The sequence below is a fragment of the Felis catus genome, chromosome B3, assembly GCF_018350175.1.
Source record: "Felis catus isolate Fca126 chromosome B3, F.catus_Fca126_mat1.0, whole genome shotgun sequence".
In the NCBI taxonomy this organism is placed as follows: domain Eukaryota; kingdom Metazoa; phylum Chordata; class Mammalia; order Carnivora; family Felidae; genus Felis; species Felis catus.
Genome location: NC_058373.1, coordinates 142,095,462 through 142,120,956, shown reverse-complemented (window position 1 = coordinate 142,120,956; position 25,495 = coordinate 142,095,462). Strand labels below are relative to the sequence as shown.

At 51.7% G+C, this 25,495-nt stretch overlaps 1 protein-coding gene across 4 annotated transcripts in view; it reads right to left on the bottom strand.

Annotated features, from left to right (window-relative positions):
- The window catches only part of EVL (Enah/Vasp-like), a 149,975-nt gene that overhangs the window by 89,320 nt on the left and 35,160 nt on the right, over positions 1–25,495 (bottom strand). Inside the window, exon 1 of one of the 4 annotated variants that reach the window (XM_011283523.4) lies at positions 22,417–22,557. The exons of the other annotated variants lie outside the window; for them this stretch is intronic. Coding sequence (XP_011281825.1) covers positions 22,417–22,439 — 23 coding nt within the window. The 5' untranslated portion in view covers positions 22,440–22,557. Of the gene's footprint in view, positions 1–22,416; positions 22,558–25,495 lie in introns of those variants that run through there. 4 annotated transcript variants of the gene reach the window in all.

The following is a 25,495-nucleotide window of genomic DNA, read 5'->3' as shown; positions in this document are numbered from 1 at the left end:
GTGTGAGGACTGGGCCGAAGTTCGTTTCTTGTCGTACCGACATCTGACTGTTCCAACTGCATTTGCTGAAAAGACAGTACTCTGTCCACTGAATTGCCCTTTGTCAGACGTCAACTGACAAGTGACTTCTGGACTCGCCACCCAGTGTCCACCATCCGCATAAGCCGTCTCGAACAGTCCCAAGGCAAACCTGTTGCTACTGCACACGTCTCCCATGATCAGAGCTCAGAGCTTGACCAGCAATGGGGCTGGGGTCCTCGACTTGTCTATTTCGTGACGGAGGCTGGGCAGTATGCCTCTCCTCTCTCTCTCTCCAGGTTGGACCACACATGGAACATTGAGATCAGTTTGTGACATCACAATACAAGAGGTACTGGCCACCTGGGGGATTCTGAAAGGGTGGCTGAGCTGCTGAGGCCACAGGGATCATCGCACAGGACAGGCTGAGGAAAATGGAGCATTCAGCCTGGAGAGATAAACGGAGAATAAGAACGCTTGCTCTGGACCTTGGAAATGATGCTCCCTGGGAAGAAAGAATCCTTCTTTCATGGGATCCCTGCGAGATGATTAGAGCCAGGGGCTACAACCAGGATACACTTTTGCTTTCGGGAGGGGGACGCCACAGGCAAAACCACTTTGGTTCGACAGAGGCCATCGGACCAACTTTAAGAGCAATGCGCACCTGCTTCTGGTAGGAAACCGGATGAAGAGACCTGCTTTGACTCTGACTTTGCGCGGTTGCCAAAGATGGCCCCACAGCTCTCTTTTCAACAAATGACTTGTTCTGTTTTGGGGTTTAATGGCCAAATGAAAGGACTGAGGTCACGTGAGAGAAAGAGATGTGCCCAAGGTCTCAACACTGGTTGCAAAACTGAATGTGGAAACCAAGCCTCCCGGTGCTTAGGCCAGGATTCCTTTTTACTATCTGTTAAAATTCTTGACCAGCACGGTATCTGCTGAAAAACAAATACCCAATTCCTTCTCCTCGCACACCCTGTCTCGAGGGTTCTTCCGACCCTTTAGGTTTTCAGTGTTGCAGGCTCACTGTCTCAGGGGCCTTTAAAAGAGAAAAGAATCCCACAATTTGAAATTTCAACCCTTGTTTTCAATGACAAGATGAGAAAAAATAAATCCTATGAAATCAGACAGGTCTTTTCTGAAGATTTTATTTCTGCTCTGAGCTGCTTCTGGGTCACCTACTGCTCTAATTATGCTGGAAGTAAACCTGGCTTTCATGAGATTCAGGACATGGCTGGAGGAAAAACTTGTCAGGATTACTTAAGATCATCAGTGCTCACCAATGGCCTCAGAGCATTCCAGGAATTCATTGATTCATTCCGTAATTCATTCCGCCGATTAACCACAAACACAGACACACAGGGAGAACAGACATCACTGACTGATGTCGTCTTACTAATACACCCAGGGCAGGACAGAGCAGAAAAACAACAACGCATGGGTTTAAGGCTGGTCCCCTCCCCAAGCTCCTCACGTGAGCAGCGTGGAACAGGAGGAAGGCTGGACTTGAGGTTCACAGCCCCGCTTCTTCCCTTCTAAGGTGTGCTCCCTACAAGGGAAGCAGTAACTCCAGGGCTTTCGAGGGGACACGGCTCCGGGGAGGGTCAGTGGAGATGGCGGATGGCACACTGAGAAGCGCTGCACCTGGGTGAGAGTTTTAGTCACTTAACACACGTGTTGGGCGCCTGTTAGATGACACGCAGCACGCTAAACACCAAAGATGTCAAGTTAAATAAAATATAGCCCTGCCCTCAAGAGGACAACGACGTGTGGCGAGTATGTTGTTGAGAAAAGCGCAGGGGGGAGGCCGGAGGGGGGGCCCTCGTCAGTCTGGGCAGGAAGAAAAGATGAGTTAAAGACAGGGCGTGCGTACGAAGGCAGCACAGAGAGTGCTAGGTTCTAGAAAACATTGCATCTCCTTATTTAACACTGGGAACACGCTGCAGGGTGGGCGCTGACCTGATTGGGACCCCCGCGACAGAGTGACCCAACCCCGGCGTCGCCTGAGCCAGGCCGAGAGAGCCGGCTGTAAGGGAAACTGAGGCCCGCGGAGGAGAAGCAGCTGGTCAGCAGCAGAGCTGACGCCTGAATGCGGGTCTCTCGTGACGCAGCTTTTCAGACAGGCCTCCCAGGTTAGAGGGCTAGGGGTCCACAGCTGGGCAGCACGGGAAGACAGCCCGGAGGAAGCGGGGCCTGACCGACGGGACGGGCAAAACTCTAGTCTCCATGCGGGAGCACCACCACCAGACAGGGCCAGTTCTCCATGCGGGAGCACCACCACCAGACAGGGCCAGTTCTCCATGAGGGAGCACCACCACCAGACAGGGCCGTGCGTGAGGAAGGCAGAGAGAAAGGGGACAGGAAGCAGCAAGGGAAGGAAGTGGGCAGTTGGTCTATTTCTGCTCTCAGATAGAGCACCCCCTAACACTTCTGCAGAGATCTGCACTTAAAGAAGCTGATTTCATGCTCAATCGTCATGACGGCCACACCAGTGAGGCGGGTGAGGCAAAATAAGCATTCTTATTCTCTGGAGCCTAGAAGAGCACAGGGCTTACCCAAGGCCCGGAGCGCTGCAGAGAGGCAGGACTCAATGGTAAAGAGTCTCTCAGGCAGCAGGTGCCTCACAGCAGCCCTACCCCGGGCACCTGCTCCCTGCCTTGCCTGCAGTGCCCGGGGCAGGACAAGTGTCTCTGAAGGGGCTTTCCTGTGAGCTGAATGGAGAAGCGAGGTGCAGGATGGCAAGCCCTCAAAAGCTGGGGAACCGAAGCGGAGGAACAGAGAGGCACCGCAGACCCGGGCTCGGCTCCCGGTGTCTCAGGAGCAGGTATCTGACTTCAGGCGAGTCACCTGGCTTCGCTGGGCATCCCTGCCCGTCCTGACAGCGAGAGAACCACCGGACCACCTTGAAGGGCACTCCCCGCCCTAAGACGGAGCCCATTCTATTTCAAAATTCTCCTGTCCTGAAGCCAATGACACCGCTCCCAAGTGTGACCAGCAAAAACCATCACTCGCAAGGCGGCTGGGATCGCCGAGTTCCTCAGTCTCGGCTGACGGGAAATAAAATTACTCTGTTAACGAATCAGTTTTCAAGAAAACGAAATCCTTGAAGACTCTTTGTCCAAATTTCCAGACTGCTGTCTCAAGCAGTTTTGCAGGTGACTGATCCACTTTGCTCTCACGCCCACACTTCTGCTATGAATCGTGCACGGACACGTGCCATGGAAGAGCCCCGGGCCGGGCGTCAGGGGACAAAGCACACCCGCTCCAGGACCTCAGGCGGACGAGTGGGCTTCCGGGGCCTCGCTTCCCCGCCTTTCACACGAGGGTCTGGCCGAGCACTCCCAGAGCTGCTCCAAGCCTCAAGCGGTCCGAGCCTTGGTTTCCTCACTTCTACTCTGCTAATGAAGGTTAAGTAAAGCAGTAGATGGGGAAGCTTCTTGACAAGGAGGCCATTTCACTTGCCAGAGAAGCCGGTCGTGAGACGCGTGATGCCGAGCACTTCGCTTTATTAATAACACCAACGGCCGTCTGTACCGATGCCAGTGGACTGCACGGCGGCTCTGGGCACTGGGTCCTGGCGGGGGAAGCACACTCACTGGTGTGTCGGGAACGGTTCTGCGGCAGACTGCACCGCGGGTGCCGACCGTGAGCAGCGACACTGGCAAGAGTCACCTTTGTCCCCATCACAAAGCCAAATCAAAGTTACCCCTGTGACAATTCACATCGTAACGGGATCTTGACAGTAGAGAGGGGGGATTACATTCCATAGGACCCCGGGTGCGCATCCTCTAAGACACCAGCCACCTGACAGTCATTGCCCAGCTCGCCGGAACCTCTTCAGTCGACTTCCGGCACATTCCATGTCAATTTCGTTGGCGCGGCTCTAGCTAATAACAGAGTTCAGGATTGAAAATATTTTTTAAATATCCCGTCATCCAGGCCTGGAATCTATGAACCAAAGTATTTACCTTTGACACGTGCCTCTAAAACCTTTCTGTACCAACAAGAGGCACTGAGTCGGCCGGGCGGTCCTCTGGCCGTGCGTGCACGCGACACGCCAGCGAGGGTTTCTCCAAGTCCCGGGCCTTGAGGTCGCCTGTTAGACAGTGAGGAGACGCAGCTTCTCCTGCGACCGGAGCCCCGAGAAGTGCAAAACCGCTCAGCTCTTGCTACTAACACCCCGTCTCCACTTCCCACCCAGTCTCAGGCTAACTAACTCTCAGTTCACGGAGAGGAAACGTGTCCTTAATCCAGGTTCTGCCCCAACAGATGCAGAAGAGACACGCCTGGGAGCCCCTCACGGGGACTCTGGAGGGGCGGACACCGCCTGCTGCGTCCACCGAGGTCTATCACAGTACACCCTGTGTGGCCACGCTGCCCCGGCAGCCCACACCCCTCCACAGGGCACGGCTGGCAGCGGTGGGCCGCGGCGGTCTGTGTCGGGGGCGGGCACGCCAGGCAGGCCTGTGTTTCGCTCATCTCTGCAGCCCCAGAATGGATGTGCTCAAGCCGTGTTTATTCTCCTACAGACTCTGGCTGGAGCTCTCTGGACACTTTTCACCTGGGATTCCGGAGCCTGGGATTGCTGCTGTTCTGTGTGTGTGTGTGTGTGTGTGTGTGTGTGTGTGTGTGTGTGTTTAAGCAAAATCTCTATGTTTAAGAAATGTTCCATGTCATAAAAAATTAAAATATTTAGAAAGAGAGTCAAATATCTCCCTCCTATCCCAGTTCCCTCAACTAGAGGCGACTAGAAGGACTAGAAGCTTACGTGGGGACACTGTAGGTTCAGTTCCAGGCCGCTGCGACCAAGTGAGTGAAATGAACTTCCTGTTTCCCAGTGCAGGTAAAAGTTATGTTTACTTTCAGCAGGTGCCCAGTGGCACCAGGTCATACCTTAACTAAAAATGCTTTATGGCTACAAAATGCGAACCATCACCTGAGTTTGCAGAGTCGTAACCGCTGATTGCAGATCACCGTAACAAATGCAGTAATGAAAAATCTGAACTGTTGCAACAATTACCAAAACGTGAAGCTCTTGAGACAATGGCACCAATAGACCTGCTGGACGCAGGGGTGCCACAAACACTGAATTTGGAAGAAAACCCCGCCATGTCTGGGAACCGCAATAAAACGAGGGATGCCTGTATCGGTACTAGTTTCGTGTATATTCTCCCCAACCGTCCCTCGCACACCCCAGCATGTCTGTGCGTCCCGCCACCTTCTCCCCTCACACGGTGCGCAGCATACGTCCTGCTCTACACCCGAGCTGCACACATGGGCTTCGGGAACCCACAGACCCCCTGCAGCTGTGGTCTGAGCATGCTGTGTTTTTTTCAGGGGATTGTATTCATAACTTCCAGCAATTTCTCAAAGGTGTTCCTGACCTCCAACGAGACCATCCCACCACAAAAACACATACGAATTGGCCCGGCCCAGGGACTACTACTGGCGCAGTCACAGTGCTATGACCTGGCCCTGCTGGGACCTCACTGAGCCGGCACATGAGGAGGTTTCAGGGGCCAGCGTCTCCGCTATGCTCCTGTCGGTCACAGAGAATTCTGGAGCAATTTGCAGGGTATGTATTTGGAAACTTCCAGAATCACTGCAAATGTAAGACAGAGCAAGGAATACTGCATGAATCTGGGAATTCCCTTCGGCCCAACACTCTGAAGTCCATGTGTTAACGTAACAGTGCAATAGACGTCAGCCGCTCTAATTCTCAGTTCCCTGGGACCCCGGAGCTGCACTGTCTCATACCACAGCCTCAAGCCACACGTGACCCTGACCGGGATGATCGTGACCGTGACCATGAGCTCTTGAAATGCAGCCAGTCCTAACAGACAAATGACGTAAATGTAAAAGACATACCAGACTTCAAAGACTTAGTACGAAAGTCATGTAACGTAGCTCATTAATAATTTTTCTAATGATTACATGCTGAAATTATACCATTTTGGATACAGTTAAGTAACTATATCATTAGAATTATCTGTTCTTTTTACTTTTCTTAACAGGGCTACTAAATATTTAAAATTCCACGTGGCTCGCGTTTGTGGCTTGTGCTATGTTTCTGTGGGAGAGCACTATTCTACGTTTTCCATCAATGATTAATTCCCACCTTATGAAATGTTCTATTCTTTGCAAATCAAAAGCAGAGCTTCCAGATAGAATTTTCTAAATCAGGCGTTATAATTGGCACATGAAAAAACAGTTCACCAAAAATCCCAGGGAAAATACACGAAGTCAGACAGATTTATTTATGGGGTCTAAGTTCATGGTGAAACCTGTTTGGCAATACACGGCTAAAACTGGAACTGTCACATCCAGGACATATCTCTAATAACAACCTCTTTTTAAAGGCATTTATTGGGGCTCCTGGGTGGCGCAGTCAGTTAAGCGTCCGACTTCAGCCAGGTCACGATCTCGCGGTCCGGGAGTTCGAGCCCCACGTCAGGCTCTGGGCTGATCACTCGGAGCCAGGAGCCTGCTTCCGATTCTGTGTCTCCCTCTCTCTCTGCCCCTCCCCCGTTCATGCTCTGTCTCTCTCTGTCCCAAAAATAAATAAACGTTGAAATAAATAAATAAATAAATAAATAAATAAATAAATAAATAAATAAAAATAAAAGCATTTATTGAGCTCCTACTATGTGCTGGGCCCTTCACGCTTATCATCACTATTTCCAGTAAACCCCAGAGGACTGAGGTTCAGAGAGCAGCTCAGGACCACTTAGCCAGTAAACGGCAGGCCACCTTGGACCCAGGTCTGTGTACCACAGCATTCTGCCCCTTGCTCTCTCCACTGACATTCTTTCTGCCTTTTCTATGTTCGCATCACACTTTACAGCTTACAAAGTGCTTTCATAGATATCATATCATAAGTTATCCCAACTATTGTGTGAAGTGGACATGGAGGTTATGGATCATCATATTTGAAAGAGGGCATTACAAGTCCAGCAGGAAGAACTTGGCCTACGTCTCACAGCCTGGTAGAGACAGCGTAATCTTACACTACGAGCTCTGAAAAAGTTCAGTATCTTTTCAAAACTTTCCTCTCTGCCCTACCAAATATAACTTCCTCCTTTTAAGTAATACCGACTGCTTTCCTGGTCTCAGAGTTAAATGGAACAAGGGAAGGTCTTTATTGTCAATTCTGTTCATATTCAATGACAGTTTAACTATCGCTAAACACATATTATCGTATATTATATATTCTTGCATTATTCATGTACTAATAGCACCATGACTGTATAGTGTGCTATTTCGTGTTATCAGATCCATTATTTCTTTCGCACTGTGGCCTGCCTACGGTATCATACTAATTTGAAAGAGAAAGAAACTGAGGTACTGAACTACTTATGGACCCGATTAAAAACATAGGTAGCAAAGGTAATGAAGGGTTAAATGGAGACGCATCATGGAGAGACCTTTCCTCTTGGTCCCCAGTGTCCCAGGGAAGGCGCCTGGCTGCCCTTAGCTACAGACTGGGGAAACGTAAAAGCAAAACATAAGGAAGATCCGTAAACAGGCTTAATGTCTTGGGAGTGAACTGTATGGATTGTGCAGGAGTCAGGTTTTGTCCTGTTTGTCCAGCCGGGTTTTCTGAAAAGCAGTGGAGTCGTCACCCTCTCCCCAATCTGTGCCCTACTACCTAACATCAAAACATGGGGCAAACAGTGAGAAACAGCAGTAACTCGGATACCAGAGCAGCAGGTGTAGCCCGAGTGCAGTGCGGGGAGGAGCCCCATCCAGCCAGGAGGGAGACGAGGCAGGACAGCAGAGTGACTGCACAGCATATTACGTTCAAGGGGCAAGGACGAGTTCAGAGAGAAGAAAAGCACGATCATCTTTTGCGTGCTCAAAAGCAAGCAGGAAGGAAAAAGCAGAGAAACGAACAGGGCTTGTGAGAGGGGAGCAGAGTGCCAGCAACACAATCCCCCTGTGCCGAGGGGTCTGCCGCGTCCCCCTACTGCCGGAGCAAGCACACGGAGGGGTGGGAACCGGTAAGGTCACGAGCGAGGCCCGCGGGGTCAGAGGCACCACCCAGGACGCAGAGCCAGAGAGGAGGGACCCGGTGCTGGCTGAGGAATCCGCTGGTCACCCCTTGGTGTGGGGGATGGGCCTCACCGCAGCTGTTTATTTCGAACTTTCTTGCGTGGGGTTTATTGGGCACGTCAGCAGTTCTTTTTACCCTATTGTGCACCTGAGCGACTCCTTTTAGTTAAAGTTCCACCTGATGAAGCCTAACAAGGATTGTTGTAATTAGGAAATGACTGAACTTCATCTCACCAATAGTGGAGAAGCTGGAAGAAGTGAAATGATGGGGCAGTTACATGAGGAATCTTGCTGAAAAGTGCCGATCATCTGTGGGTTCCCTGAGGACCTCACCGGCTCCTCGTCACCGCCCTGTCTCCCTTCAGGTCTCACGCTTGCTTACTTGGTGTCCTGGCTGATGATTGTTTTCTTTTCTGTTATGTGCAGGGGCCAATCCCTTGATATGTTCAAGAGAACCCAGAGAAAGTCACACAAATAACAAGAACCCAAAACTTGCCAGTGAATTTCTAATCCTTGTGAGTAAACAAAGCCATGTTCTTTCCTTACAGCACCACACACACACACACACACACACACACACACGCGCGCGCGCGTGCACGCGCACACACCCACACACACGCACACACAGAGGGTCCTAAGTTGACCTGATACCACCACCATTCCAGACGGCTTCCTGCCTAAGCGGTGGCCTCTGCCGCGTGTTTAAGGATCTCAGTGAAGTTGCAGTGTTATTCTGAGCTTTTTATTATGAGTTGTTACTAATTTTTCAATTAATAAAACTAGCTCATTGCACACAATAGCGCTTAAAGGGGCAGATGGGCAGGTGAAGGGCAAATGGGCCGCAGCCCTGCTTGCCAGCTTGAGCGGGTACCCGATTTGGGACCCGGAGCCCTGGCCGTCCCGACCGCGTGGGCACTACAGACCAGGGCCCACGGTGCTGGCCTGCCGCGCCTGCCGGCCCGGGTCCCGTGCCCCTGCTCTTTGTTATGGCAGGTCAGGGCGTCAGCAGCCCCGCAGAGCCGGGGAAGTCTGCCCAGAGAACGGCATGATTGAGATCAGTTTGTCTGAAACCCACATATCAGCTTCGCCCGTGCTTAGCAGGTGTCTCCACCTGCCACGGCTTCTTCAGTTTCTTGTGTTTTCTCCTAATTCTACAGGGCACGCTCAATGCGGTGCTTTATTCAACGGACAGAGCTGGCTGTCGGTGCCTCTGGCTCCCTCGGCAGATGCCCAGGACGCAGGATTCAGCTCTCCATCCGAGGCGTCCTGCTCAGGGCTGAGTTCTGTGCAGCCTTCCCCAATCTACGCTGTCCCCTTGCTATGGGGCCAGGGATGAAAAGAAACAGGACAGGATCCGTAGACTGGACTCTTCTAGTCCTGGCTCTGCTACTGACTACCTTGGTGACCATGATCAGGTTCTGACCCTTTTTAGGTGTGTTCTCTCATCTGTCAAAGGGAGGTAACTTCTAAGTAGCTGACTGTGGTCTCAATTAAATACTCTGCTGTAAATAGAGTTCTGGGCGCTTCATAGCTGAATCAACGGAAGCTCTCCTAGCTGTACCCTGAGGTCTAGGCCTGATGAACAGAAGAAGATAACTACCGGGGCGCCTGGGGGGCTCCATCAGTTGAGGGTCCGACTTCGCTCAGGTTATGATCTCGTGGTTGACAAGTCTGAGCCCCAAGTCAGGCTCTGTGCTGACAGCTCGGAGCCTGGAGCCTGCTTCTGATTCTGTGTCTCCCTCTTTCTCTGCCCCTCCCCTGCTCATGCTCTGTCTCTCTCTGCCTCAAAAATAAATAAGTAAGTAAGTAAGTAAGTAAGTAAGAAAGATAACTACTGAGTGCCTGGGATGCAGGGGGTGCTGAGGAAGTACCACCTCTCTTTCCCACTGGAAACACCTCCAGGGCATGTGTCCAAACAAGGGTCTCCTAGAGCTCTAAACCAGGGGTTACTAGGGAGCCCTGCTGGCCTCACATTGCCCCCTCTTCCTCCAGGAGCTCACCCCCAGGCCTTCACGGGCTGTCCCTCAGATACGGTCCTGAGCACCCTCACGACCCCTTTCCTGTTTTTTATTTTTTATTCATTTATTCTTTTAATGTCTTATATTTCATTTTATTTTTGAGAGAGAGACAGTGTGAGCAGGGGAGGTGCGGTGGGGAGGTGGCGGGGAGGAGGACACAGGATCTGAAGTGGGCTCCCCACTGACAGCAGAGAGCCCGATGTGGGGCTTAAACTCAAGAACTGCAAGATCACGACCTGAACTGAAGTCAGACGCTCAACGGACTAAGATCACGACCTGAAGTCAGACGCTCAACAGACCGAGCCACCCAGCGCCCCTCCTTTCTTTCTTCTAAAGGCATCTGTAGTACACAGCTCAGGCTGCCGTAACAAAACACCACACTGGGGGGAGGGGGCGGCGCTTAGGGTCATAAATGTATTTTTTGCACAGTTCTAGAGGCTGGAAGCCCAAGCCCAAGGTGTTGGCGGGGCTGGTTTCTCCCGAGGCCTCTCTCCCTGGCCTACAGACGACCGCCTCCTCTCTGTGTCCTCACTTGCACTTTGCTCTGTGCTCCAGCGCCCCTGACATCTCTTCTTACAAGGACACCAGTCCTACTGGATCAGGGCCCCACCCTTCTGACCTGGGTTAACCTTAACTCCCTACTCGATGAACCTGCTTATCTACTTAATTAACCTTAATTACCTACTTATCTCCAAATACAGTCACATTGGGGGTTAGGCATTCAACCTACGAATTTGGGGGGACACAATTCAGTCTGTTACCGTGTCCTCGACCACAGTCTTCAAACACCCAGATGGAATACAAAACTGTGAATGTGGTCTGGCAACTCTGAAGGTGGAAGGGAGGGTCACCTCCTCTGGAGGGAAAAGTGATACAAGTTTTGGTCTGCTTTTTATTTACTTTGCACGGCTTATATTATTTGGGATTCTCTAGGTTGTGAAAGATACTAACGGAGAAAAATGGAATTTACTGTTCATAGAGTAGAAAACAAAGCACAAGGCTCCTGAACGAGCCCGCCTTCGGCAGCTGGGTGCCTGAAGCAGAAACTCGATGATGCCACGAGAACTCGGTCTTTGTCCACCACTGAACTCTGTTGCCCTCTCTGTTGGCTTCATCATCACTCTTTCCCCACGTGCTGGCTGCCAATGACTTGTGGCTTTCTTGGTCCTGACAGCTCTCGATCCCAGAAGAAAAAACCAAACAGCATCTTTCCTAACAGTCCTAGCCCGCGAGGGCCGTGGACTCTTGGATAACAGACGTGCTCCTAAGCCAATCATCACGGCCAAGAGACTTGGGCCGGGGGTCGTGTGCCACCGTGAAGTGGGGGTGAGGGGTTAGGCCCACACAAACCACATGCCAGTCAGACCGCGCGGGAATGGGAAAGCCGGCTCCCCTCTACCCACCCCTTCCTCTCCAAACAGGCTGCCAGCAAAACCCAGTGTCTCTGGAGAAGCTATGGTGCAGCTGGTCCAGCCACAGCGGTCTAAATGGTGATCTGATCTCCTCTCTCTTCTTTTTAATTTCTAGATCTTTGTGCAACAGCTTACCTATTAGAATGATCTTGAACATACATCTGTCTCTTCTGACCAGGAGCTAAAAACAAAGGACTTATTTGAAGCAGGTAGAGAATGCCCTCACACATCTCCACCCCCATCAGGAGGAACCTCACTGGAATGCAAAACTGCAGCGAGTTTCTCTCCCTGACAATCCTTGAGAGGAGGAAACATCAAGAGTAATTACATTGAGAGTGTGACACAGGAGAAACTCCTTAAAAAAACACACACACAGATGGACACATCTGAGGGAATGAGGAGTGTTAAAAAAAAAAAAAAAAACCCAACAACAACAAAACCAACACATGCACACTGTTGATTGAAATTTACCATTTTGGAACTGTCCAAAAATCTCTTGCTGCCAGGGACGTGTCAGCAAAACACAAAATAAACTGCCGTGGCGGTCCAACTTGGGGGACGACAAAGTGAATGAGAGAAACACGGTTCCTGACTTTCCAACAGAGTGATTTCCTTAAACTCCCCAAACATAAAAACCAGCAAGAACACAATTTAGAAGGAAAATTCAAGGAAAAAAAAGTATCATTTTTTAAGAAGTTTCACTATATGTCAATTGGACCTCAATAAAACAGAAAGAAAAAAATGTTTCAGTTGTAACATAGCAGTTACAGAACACAAAAGGCAAAATCCACTCATTCATCCAATAACTGCTAATTGTCCTTCAAAGAGCTGGTAGATGCCGTGCTAGGCTTTAGGACACAAGTGAATTGGTAAATAACAAAAACAGCAACTTTGAGTTTCATTGTTTACAAAGGATTTTTACATACATAATCACACTCCTCCTCACAATGATCCCATTTTACAGATAAGGCAAGTGAGATCCCAAAAGAATCAATTAATGGCCAAGAGGAGCAGGAGGATGAATTCACACTCAAGTGAGACTCTTTAGCCTCTTCCACTTATGGATTTTGCCCTGAAGACTCTTTTCTTCACCCCGATTTCTAACTCCCAGTCTCCAAATCTCCTTCCACTGTAGCAGGATCTTCCACAGTGTCAACTAAAAATCAGGTGTTAGGCAATAAAAGTTCCTTCACAAAACACATGTGGGAAACTCAGGAGTCTCCACCACACCCCACTGCACAGGACTGCACTGGATTCAGTAGCTCTTTCGGAATGGTAGTCATGACTCCATGCTGCAAAGTGAACAGACGTCTAAAAGGCAGCAAGTGTCCTCTCTCCTGCCATTTCACCTTCAGGGCCTTTAACAATGATTGGCATGTGGCAGGAGGTTAAAAAAAATGCTGAAAACGAATAAAGGGTGCTGAGAAGGCACGATGCACCCAACTCTCTGTTCGAGTGTGACAGATGGAATGAAGACCACTGAACGTTCTTTCTGCCTTCAAGTAACCTTCAATCTAGTCAAGAAAATAAGATTGAGAAAACAAATATCAGATGACGTGTGACCTACCTCGAGTGCTGTAAGGGAGTTTAGAGAGAACAGAGAAGTTTATGTGAATAAAGAGGTCAGAAAAGGCTTCCTGAGGGAAGTGTGAACAGGGCTGGGTTTCGAAGGACTTCACGGAGAGACAATAAAGGCTTCGAGATGGGGAGGCAAAGTGGTGTGTGCGGATCCGCGACTTAGCCAGGTTCCCTGGGGCAGAAGGAAGGTTCCTGGGGGCTGAGCTTTAAGAGAACATGCAGTCCGGCCACGGAGGGCGCCACGTACAGAAGAAAAGAGGGCTGGACTGGCAAGAGACTGAGCCGTATTATAATCTGGTCCCCAAAGTAGGACACGTTCCTCTCGGCCTCCATCTTTCTTGAAGCAAGCTGTCCTTAACGTCTTCCGTCAGGGCAGGGATGAACTGATTCCCACTTGCTTCACACCAGGGATCTGATTAGCGTGAACATCCCAGCCAGGACCAGGAAAACACACAACGGCATCACCTACCTTCCTCTACCTGGGGAATCCCTACCTCCCTGACTCCTTCAGTAGGGCGGAGAGTAACGAACGGATGCAGTCTTTGCTCTGTGGCTTTGGAAGTGCTCCAAGTTTCCAACTACAGAAGCATCTTCTCTCCAGGAAAAGGAGTTTCATCGCCGAGTACAAACGCTTCTTTATTTAAGTCAGCGTTTGTTCGATGTCCTGATCACAACAGTACACCAGGCACACGGTTTCACCCATCTCCCTCGAGAAGGCTCTATCTCGACGTAATGCACAGCTTCTGCTTCTGCACACAGTGGAAGATGGCGGCCAGAGCACAAGTTCTCAACACTCGGGAGGGAGCGCCGGGAGGGACGCCCGTTTCCTGCTCCCGGCTCTTGCCTGGCGCCCCTGGCCTGCCGCCTGCACGCCCGTGGCCAAGACGTGATCTTCAAAGATGGAGGAGCTTCGAGTTTTCACGTTTCCTCCAGGGCCTCCACAGGCAAAGGCAGGTTGTCTTCGTCTCGTCCAGCACTTGTGCCGGTAAAGACGGAGGGAGGCTGGTCTCAAAGAGCGCACGGCAAGATTAACCCTGGCACTTGGCAGGCTCTGAACTGGCTGACTGGCGTGGAAACGATTCCTCTCGCTCGTGAACGAGTACAAATGAACTCCTGACAGCCAAAGCGACTAGCTGTGCGGTTACCGAACCCAAGAAAGACCTCGAACCAGCAAGGCTTCAGTCCAGACCAAAGGCTGCAGTCTCTACCGGCCACACACATCCAATACACCTGGACTTATGAGTCTATGGCACATGTAAGCACGTTTCCGTATCCGGTGGTGCTCCCAGCTTTCCAAAGCTCCCACACGGCTGCCACCTTACTCTCTCTGAACCACATCTCCGTGAACAAAATGTTATCTCTGTTTTCCAGGTGGACAGCGAAGGTAAGTGACTGACCCAAAGCAACACAGTATCACAGAGAGAGTTGAGGGTTTCCAGAGTCCCAAGGTCAAGTTCTTCCCGCAAACTCTAACTGGGACTGTGCGTCGGAATAACCGGCAGAGCCTTACGCAATGCACGTACCCAGGTTCCGCGTCTGGACAGCTGGTCTCAGTAGGGCTGAGGTGCAGCCTGGGCCCCCTCTGTTTTGACCTTGATAGGCCCTCCCAGGAGAGAACCATCACATGGAATCCTCGACTTGAGGACCTTCAGAAGCTTCTCCTGACGTCAGGCAGAACCCCCAGGCCCAAAGGTACCCTGTCACACGTACAACAGCTGCTGCTCGTTGGAAAGATGCCCACCACCGTGTCCTTGTCTGTAATCCGCTCCGCCCTCCCATGGAAGGGGAGACCCTTGCAGGTCACACATTGCACCTGCCCCGTGCAGCCCACATCAGCTCACCAGACACTTCTTTCTTACAGCCGGCTCTGGAAATAAAGAGAGGACACAGAGGGGACGCAGAACGATGACCGCTCGGCTGTGGACGAAGTATGTAGATGCTGAGGGAGTGTCCGCACGTGGGGTGGGCTCGGGCCGTGCTATCCTAACTGGACAGAAGACACCAGAATCTCGGTCCACCAACTGCAAGGAACCTAATGTCTCAGACCAGCGAATCTGCGAGCCCACAGAGCCGGGGTCCAAGCACTCAGCTGACTAGTCACACCCTGGTTGGTCCGCTGTGGCACGAGCATTTCAACAACCGGTCATCCTCCAAGGCCTGATTTCTGGCACTCTTGAGTCTGCACTCTCAGGGAGGTGGGGAGTTTAGAGGTTCCCCACTCTTAGTGTGTCAGGCCCCCCCTCCCGGCTTGTGTGCAATTTCCAGTCCAGGGTGGGGGTCTACCTAAGTGTGTTGCTACCGAAGGGAAATGAAAGAAATTAACTTATTGAGTATCTCCTGAGGCCCCTCTGCTAGATGCTTCGCGTGAGTAATCTCATTTAATCGACACCATCACTTGGGGAGGCAGGTAATACCCCGTTTTACAGAGAGGCAAACCAAAGCACAAAGGGCCTAAGTCACTGGCTGGAGGGGGCAAGACTGGTGGGGAAGCAAAGGTGGCAAAGCGCCTCTCCTGAGTGTCGGCCACACACCCTGAAGGGGACAAGGGCTCACCTCTGCAACGCAGTGAACGTCGGGGCAGGGATGTCGCCAATGCCGAGGAAAGGACGGAACAGACTCGGCTGCTCTGGGGAGAAAAAGCTCTTCCCTCGGGTTTCATCAGGCAAAGCGTGGCTGGGGGCACACGCCATACCCCCTCCCACACCTCGGCCCCCAGACTCCTGAGTGGCCCCTGCCTCATCTTCTTTAACCTGAACCCCTCCCCTCTCCCAGACTCACCCAGGGGACACCTCCTCCCGAAGGCTCCCTTCAGTTCTCAGCACGGCAAAACCACATCCTCCTCCTGCCCACGCACCTCACCGGTGTCCCTAAGAATTTATCCTACACTTCAGCGTTTGTCTGTCTTTGGCTATCCCACCCCACGCTTTTGCTGTTGGTTCAGCACCTTCTCAGGACAGTAAATTTCTGCAGGAAGGCCTGAAGATTACACACAGGTCACATACTTGCATCTTCTACTGGGTCTTATGCTTAGTAAATGTTTAGGAAGTGTTTTCTCAATGAACAGTTACCCTACCCGCTAAAAGGCCCTCCTTCCTTCCAAAACATACATACCGAGTCTCAAAACCGACACAGTTAGAGACGCTTTTGCAAGTACCCTAAGGAACCAGCAAGAATCACACGGACTCAGGTTGGTACCCTCTTCCTCATTCCTCTGGGTAATGAGTCCAGTTAACTTCTTTCCTCTAAGTTTTGTTTGCGTGTGTTTAACACAAGAGACTACTAATATGCTAAGCAAGGAGAAATGGGGAATGGAAATCAGGACTGTTTTTTAAAAAGTAGCATCTGAGCCAGTTAAATATTGACTGATTAAGCTTCCCCTGATTCCAAAATATAAAATACAAACATTATAGCAAAATTTTGTCATTTATGCATTACTTCTTTCCTCTATGTTATCCTCAAAGTAGCCCTTTTCCTAGAAGTGAAATAACTAAGGCCTAGAGAAATATAGTGACTTGCCCAAGGTCACAGCTTTTAAGTTTACATTATACAAACTGAAGCCAAGTCTTTGGATCCCAGATCCACAACACTGCCTCTCTTTCGGCAAAACTCAACAATCGCAACACTTATTTAATAACGGAGGACAGATTGGTATTTTAAAATACTTCTGCTCTGCCGCCATAACAGCTACATTGTTTCCCAGAATAACATTCGGCTTGTGGCTAGTCAAACTCCAGGCGAGACTGTCAAGTCAACGCAGTCTGGCTGTCCTCCCCGCTCCTGCTCTGTTTTTCTCTCCTTCAACTCTCCACCCTCTGCTCTTTCCACCAACCAGGTTCTCCCACCATCACCTATTAAAGACCCACACAGCTGTGCATTCTAATAGATCCTGGGGGATCAAAGACCGTGTGATCATAAGCTCCTCGCAGTGAGGGACTGTGACTGATAGAATTCAAATTACTTGAATACCGACCTACAACATCAGTCTCGTAGGCATTTACCAACCCCTCCTAGACTAGAGCTGACAGTGTGCTAAGAGTTGGTAGTGGTGCAGGACGACTAAGATATGCTCCCTGACCTCCAAGAGCTCAAACTGCAGCAGGGCAGGAAGATGTGGAAGGAACGCTGTCGTAAATCGCCCCGAGGGCAGCCCTGCAGACAGACGGGATGTAAGGGCCAAGGGGGTCAGGACAAGGGGTCAGTCCATCCCACCCCAGGTGGGGGTCCTCTGTTCTGTTCTCCACTTCCCACAGACGTGGAGGGGTGCCGAGAGCCAGGCCCCACAACGGGCTCTGGGCCCACCGGGGAGACTCACGAGGGTGTGCCAGCTGGAGGACATGAGGTCCATTCACAGGAGGGCATTCCAGGCACAGACTGTCTGGGGAGATGAACGGGAGTGAAACTGCCTACGCCTCCTTGCTGGGTGCCTTCGGGCAAATTACCCAACCTCTCTGGGTGTCTGTTCTCATTTCTTTCATTCATTTAACAAGTGTTTTTTAGACACCTACCATTGCAAGGCACTAGGAATACAGCAGTGAACAAAAATAGATTTTTAAAGGCCTACTTTGCAGCACTTAACATTCTGCTAGAGGGAGACAAACAATAAACAAACACAAAATTAAAATCCACAGTAAGTAGATGGTGATATGTGATCTGGGGGAAAAATGGAGCAGGGTAAGGCAGAAAGGGAGTGCCCATTATGGGAGGGGGTATGTTAAAAAGAGAGGTCGAGGCCACAGCTGAGCAGAGACCCCAGGAGATGAGGCAGCAAACCACGCGGGCATCTGGAGGAAGAGGTCGGGAGAGACGGAGTATGGCGGCTGAGCAAGCCCTGTGAGATACCCCCAGAGGGGGGCGCCCGCAGCCAGGTGGGAAGCCACTGGAGGGTTCTGAGCTCTGGACTGACATGGCCTGAGTTGATATTTTCCAATGAAAACCAGCTGAAGAACCAGGAGCAGGAGGGCAAGGCACACGGGAAGCTTGGAGGCAGTTACAAGACCACGGCGGTGAGTCGGGTGGGAGACGGTGGCCACGTGGACCAGGCTGGTAGCACCAGAGGCGCTGAGAAGTGCCGGGACTCTGGGCACGCTTTGACGTAGAGCCGACTGGGGTGCCTGGGTGGCTCAGTCGGTTGAGTGACGTAGAGCCGACAGACCTTGCCCGGATAGCTCAGGCACAGAGTAGAAGAGAAAGAAAAGGGTCAGGGATGATGGAGCTACCAAAGGAAGGCTGGGCTATGGAAAACTGTAGAAGCAATGGCTCCAGAAAAAATACAAGCAAGGTGTCAGATGTGTTAAGTTTGAGATGCCCGGCAGACTTCCAGGTGGCAGCACAAAGCAAGCAGCTGAATCCACGGGACCAGTCTGGGGAAAGGTCCGGGTGGGAGGTATACGTTTCAGGTTTGTCCACATCCCCGAGCTTCTGTTTTCATTTATGTTACGTGGGTTCCAGTTACCACGGGCGAAGCAACTAGCGGTATCGGGGAAACAGCAGGGAAACAGCCCCTTCCCCATCGCTGCCCAGCCCAGCCTCCATCTCCTGTTGATGAGTGTTACCTGCTCGCCACAGCGTGAAAGTCGCCGTACCTAAACCCCTGTCTCTTCGGCGGATGACAGGGCCGGGGAGATGACAGGGGCTAGGCTGGCTTAGGCTCCGGACACCGGGTGGGCTGTGCTGGCTTCCAGACCTCAGGTCTTCCCCGAGACCCCTCATCTCAACTCATCTCCATATTCCAGTGGAAGAGCAAGGGAAAGAACGACACTTCCCAAGACTGGATATAAACACGGATTAATCAAGAAAGAGCTGGCTGCAGTTTGAACCTCCACGCTTCCAGGACACTTTACTCAACAAAAGAAAATAAAGCAAACAGACTCAGGGTAGTACCTTCCCGTTTTCACGTGACTGACACATTCCAACTATGGATTTTAGATCTTGGAGTTGGCATACCACATTCCTTCTAGAAATAAACCAGGGTAAGCATCAGGAATTCTGAGAAACAGAGGTTTCTGATTTGGGTTCCATTCTCCCTTGTGGGATCACAGAGCCAAAAATCACATTTTAAAATGTTTCTTCTGGGGAGGGGAGGGAACATGGTCCCTGCTCGGGCTCTGGAAGTGGAAGGGAAGCCAGAGAGGCCTCCGCAAAGCTGTCTCTAGTGCTCACTGGTGCTCAGAAGGCAGTCGCCGCGGTGTGTAGTGACTGGCAAATGTTTACTAAACCATGAATTCAGTAAACTTCTCACATAAGAGGTCTTTTTTAAAAGGCAGAAATATAAGGGAAGCGTGTCTACCACAGCAGCCAGCTAGAACAGCTTGCCTGGTGTTGGAACAATACAGTCTTGAAGCCAACGGCAGGCAGAAACTACCCTAACCATCTGGAAAACGCTGGCCCAACCACCCAAGCTCTCAGGATTCTGCAACCCTGCGGGTTCGGCCCCAGCAAATGACTACGATGGTCAGCAGGCTCTGCAGTGAGATCACCCGCAGAGATTCCTTAGGAAACAGGAGCGGAGCTCTGCCACCCCAGCGGCTGGGGTGTGCCAAGGACACTTCGCAGTTTTCTCAGGAGGTCAGCTGCGGGCTTTTCAACGCGCTCTTCTGAACCAGCGCACTGAACGGGCACCGTGGCACCAGCACCAGGCCTGCACCGAGCCAGCCTGATCACGTGCCTGTTTCTCCTTCGTCGTTAAATCCCCTGAAAACGATCGGTGTCGACTGCTTATTGAGGACCTATTGTGCGTCAAGCAGTCTTAGGCACAAAGGAGTCAAAGTTAAAAACACAGGACACTGGAAAGCTCTCAGGGAACTCCTCGTGCCTTACTAGGGAGTAACGTGTCCCCTGACGCACAGAGCAAGTTCACGTCCTCTCATTTGCTTCCAACGGCGTCACAGACTTTCTTAGAGAAAATTCCCACAGAAGATGATGACGATAAAAGGCGAAGAGCCCTGCCAGGTCCACACAGGCCGTACGTGGCAGAAACTGGGTTATAAACTCGGTTTCGCCCCTCCCCAGGAGGAGAGGGGCCGCTGTGACGATCATGGTCACGGGTTAATCTCCCAGGAGCACGCCCGCCTCGGGTCCACCTGCCTGACTGGACGTGCGGCTTCCGGCTCCGGGCTTCTTTCCTACCTGGACCTCCTCGCCTTTGCCTCAGATGTCCCATCTCCATAAGGGCAGTCTGCCTGCTTCTCCCAAACCGACGGTTCTGAGGGTCTGCTTCCCGGGCCTACAGCATCACCGTCACCTGGGAACTTGCTAGAAATGCAGATCCCCAAGCCCAGCCCAGACCTACCGGACCCGAGCTTCTGGGAGGGGGGCCCAGCAATCCAGGTTTTCACGGGCCCTCCAGGGGTCTCCACTGCAGGCTACAGCCTGAGCACCACCCTGACCAGAGCTACAAAGCTAACAAGCTCCTCTAAAGTGCCTGTGTCGCCCCACCGTGATCACTCAGCCCCACACAAAGCCCGTGACTAAAGAAGGCGGCCAAATGTCCAGTACGGGCAGCAGTCACAAAATGCAGTCACACCCAGCAAAGTTCTTTGCGGCCAGCTTAAGCGAAGCCGGACACACAGGTAACAGACCTCCCCCCCCCCCCCCATTCTGGTCTACTTTCCACACACGGCTCCACCTTCTCAGTCCAGCAGCGCACTGGCCCTCAACGTGACCCCATTCCAACTGCTCAGATCCAGCTTTTGGGCTGGGAGCTCACCCAAGGGGACAAGGCTTGTCGATACATGTGCCTCTTCCCTAACTAGGAAACGAGGTGACCGGCCCCAAGCTCTGTTCAAGGTGACGGTCAGCTAAGGCTTACTCCATCCCGAATAGATGCTAACAGTAAGATATGAACCTCACAGTTGTACTACTTTCTACACTCTCCCAAACTCCTCCGTAAATCTCAGAAGGATCAGAAAAGCTAACCTGCCAACGGGGATTAGAACCCGGGACTCCGAATTCATCGTCTATGAACCTATCTACTGTAACACATCGAGCATAAAACAAATTCTTGTGAGTTATCTACTGGAGCTACCATAAAACAGTAAGTTCTGGTCCCCGTGTAAGGGCACAGGCCCCACGTCCCCAGAGCATGTTGCCACATGGAAAGAATATCCTTTTCACCAGCCCAGGCCACTAGAAATAATGCAGAGACACTCTCTTAAACAAAGGAGAACTTCCTAGATCCAAAGCTCCGAGTTTATAGAAAGGGCGGGGACACCCTTTCCAGCCTGCTTTTCTTCCTACAGATTTGATGATCCTCTCATCTACTCTCTTGATTTTGATTAAAAGGTCTCCAAATTTCCTCTTACAAACAACGAAAGGTGGTTATTCTGTTATCGTTTTAATGTCTATCGCCGCAACCTTCCGGAGGGAACAAAAAAGGCCTGTAGAAACGGAACTGGGGTTCCCACACAATCACCCCCGTCGCCCATCGATATGGTATTTACGCTCAGTTCTAAAATACGCTGAAATTCCATTTGAGAAATGAGAGCCTGCCGGAGGTTAGGGACAGACACACACACACACACACACACACACACACACACACACACACACACACACACTGTCTTCTGTATGTTCCAAAAGGTGGAAATATACACATGAATGGTCAGATAACCCTCCCATTCTGCCTCCTTTATTCTCATTTCTTAGAAACTACCTCTGTTGGAACATCCCTTCCCATGTTCATGTTCGTACCCAGGGACAGATCCTCAGAGAAGAGAAGGAATAAGATTCACAAAAGACTCATTTGGAGCATTGATAATTACAGCAGCCGAAAAGCTTCTGAAAGCAGAGAAGGACCCTGCTAACAAAACATCATCAGAGCACTTCCCAGAAAACTGCCCAAGCACGAGATTACTATTAACAATGAGGGGGGGAAATCAGAGCCAAAATCAAGCCTCAACTAAGCAGACGGACTTGCAGGATTTTCCATCTTTGCTGCTACCATGAGCATTTTTTTTTAAAAGAGCAGTGGACTCCATGAGTTTGACAAAGGAAGAAAAACAAAAGAGAGCGAGAGACTCATTCTGGATAGAGTTGCTATTCTGCATTCATAACTCTACACCACCCACAGCAGCTCAAAGGAGGCACAAGGTGGGGTCCCCGGCAAATTTACGCACGAGCACCCCAATTATCCCCTGCTGCACGTGTGCATGCAGTAAACACCCCCGACCTGCACCACCTCTGCGCCTCCCACCCCCGAGACCGGGATAAAGCCCACCGAATGCAGGAAAGAACCGTTTTGGGGGTGAGAACCAGCCAGAGCCGGAGCTGTCATTACACAGCAAAAACCCAGCGAGAACAAAAACCCAGCGGCAGGCTGATGTAGAAAGCCCACGACGTACCTGAATTCTTCAAATGCAAACATGACCTAGTCAGAGACAACGTCCTTAGATTGTCTGGTAGCCTTTTTGGTTCGGAGGACAACCATTTAGTCAGTCGGATGGTGCAAAGTGCAGAAAAAAGAGGCGGGGTTTCCACCCCCCCCCCCCCCAATATTCGGAAGTAAAAGGCTTTCTGCAGACAGGGGCCTGCGGCCTCCAGCTCCGCCAGCTGCTGACAAGCGGCAGCTAACAGGGGAGGCAGCTAGAAAACCATGTGATCATTCCAGCAAGTCTGATTAATGCAGCGTATGCTTAGGCTCCAGGCTGGGAGCTGGATTAGCTAGCCCTGAGAAAGAAGTCGAACCCCGGGCACGCCTGGGGTCCTGAGTGAATCGCACGCACATCTGCCACCCCTGCACCCGAAATCTGCAGGCTGGGAAGTGGGGGGCAAAGGCCTGAAGGAACGCAGCCGGCTCCCGGGCGACCTGCCCGATTGCCTCATCTTCCATGGCTGCCGCCGCCACGGGCAGGTGTGGCCGGTGAACAGCGGAGAGGATTCCAGGCTGCGCCTCCCCGAGAATTCCTCAGAGTTCCGGAATCACAGGAGTCACACTGTGTGCTCACCGCCTCACCGTCAACAACATGACCTTGTGGGTCCACCGTGATAAGCGATCTCACTGACTCCATCACTCATTTATTGGGTGCGTAGCACGTGCTAGGCTCTTATCGATTCCTGGAGGCACAAAACTTATGTAATGATTCCAGAACAGAAGTTGAGAAGCAGGAAATGAGGTGTCAGCCAAAAGGAGAGAAATGTTTACCAGTCTGTAAAGCCCAAGCTGGCAAGATTTGGCTGCCTTCTGAGACTTGCCATTAAGGAGATCTTCAGCATTTGGCCTGCAAATGCTCTTTATAAACCAGGGGAGACAGATCTCACGTCAAGACCCGTGAGTCACTCCTGCCTTTCTCTCTCCCTCACACCCACAGGTACCATCAGTCACTAGTCCGGACTCTACCTCCGAAAGGTTTCTTGGAATCCGGCTGCCCCGTCCCGTGCCCGCGGCGTTTCTCGCATGGCCCGGCGCCTTCTGACCGGTCTTCCTCCCTCTGTCCCTTCTGCCAGAGCCGTTGTCTGAATCTGACTTGGAGACCGGCGCCCCTTCCAAACCCGCACGAGTCCCCCGGTGCCCACGGGGTCAGGCGAAAAGGCCTCGGCCCCGCAAACGAAGTCTTTTCTGTCCAACTCTCTCCCGGTTCCCTAACCTCCTCGGCCTATGGGGCAAGCGGCCCAGATCGGTCCGGCTCCGTGTGCGAGCTGCGTGTTGTCGCGCGTGCTCCACCCCCGGCTCGGTGAGCCGCTCTCGCTACTGCCACCGACGCGCCACCCGGCACCCTGCCCGCCCTTCCCTGAGACCCAGAAGGGCAGCGACACGCACTCCCAGAGCCTGGCGCAGAGCAGGACAGAGAGGAGCCATTGGATAAGGGTCTGCTGAAGGAACGACCGTTCACCTCTGCTCTCCATCAGGGAGGAGAGTGGCGGAGTACAGGTGTCCACGCGAAGCTGCTCCGTGGGGACTGCGCGCATTCTCCCCGCCTCGCGGAGCGGCCACGACCCAGGGCCTGACTCAAAGACACGAAGCGGTAACAGCCAACGGAGGCAGGCTGATTAGTGAGGACGATCTGGGGGGAACCCTGTGATCCCTCAAGCCACACAGCAATCACCAACTGAACTGAACTGCTCCCGAATGCTCGCACACGACTTCCTGACAGGTCTCCCTCCGCCTGGGACCCTCCAGTGACGGCAGCTTCTTGGCAGAATCATGATAGAACAGAAAACACAAGAGATTCAGAGTCATTAAATAACTGAGTTTACGTCCCAGATCTGCCACTTCCTGACTCTGTGATCACCGGCAGGCGACCCGAGCTGTCCGCGCCCTGGGCTCCCTGTGTGTGCAGCGGGACTGATGCGGATGCTGCCCGGGCCTCCCTCTTGCGGGACGGCTGTGGGGACCCCACAGGGCAGCCCCCCAGGGAGCTGTGAGACCTCCCCGTGGAGTGCACCGAGCTGTGGAACGTTCACCATCATCACCTCACAAGGCCGCCTCTCCCTGACAGTGCTGACTGCTGGACATTCATCCCCACGGTAAGGCCACCCCCCCCTCAGTGGTACTCTACCTGCTTACAGGTAGCTCATTTATTTTAATTTTTGGGGTGATGGTCAGGGTCTTTCTGTCCTGTGATTCTCAGGACAAGGGGTGTGCGTGCATGTACACATAAACATATATACTGTGTATGGAGGTATGTCTAAAATCACTGTCCTAAATCTTAAATTTATTTTATTAAAAAAAATTTTTTTTAATGTTTTTATCTATTTTTGAGACAGAGAGAGACAGAGCATGAGCAGGGGAGGGGCAGAGAGAGAGGGAGACACAGAATCTGAAGCAGCTCCAGGCTCCGAGCTGTCAGCACCAAGCCCGAAGTGGGGCTCGAACTCATGAACCACGAGATCATGACCTGAGCTGAAGTCGGACGCTCAACCGACTGAGCCACCCGGGCACCCCTACTAAATCTTAAATTACAAAAAAAAAAAAAGAAGCAGTAGAGGGGCGCCTGGGTGGCTCAGTCAGTTAAGCCTCTGACTCCTGATTTCAGCTCAGGTCATGATCCCAGGGTTGTGGGATCGATCCCCACACAGGGCTCTGTGCTGGGCATGGAGCCTGCTTGAGATTCTCACTCTCTCTCTCTCTCTCTCTCTCTCTCCCCCTCTGCCCTGCTCACACTCTCCCCCTTTCTCTTAAAAAAGAAAAAAAAGGCAGTAGAGGTTGCCAAAGTCTTAGGAAGAGCAATTAACCCAGACCAAATACAATTATAAGAGGTTTTTATTTATTAAACTACCTGGTGAGAGTCATGGATGAGGGTAGGGGCAGCTGGTCATCAACCAGACACAAGCTTCTTGAGGGAAAGGAGATTCCAGGGCATTCCGTCATCGGTCGTTCCCAGCCTCAGGGACAATGCTATGAACCGCAGACACTCACTGCTTCCTTCTGGCTGACGGCTGTGCCGGTCGGTCTAATGTCGGAACCTGCATTGTTAGCACCAC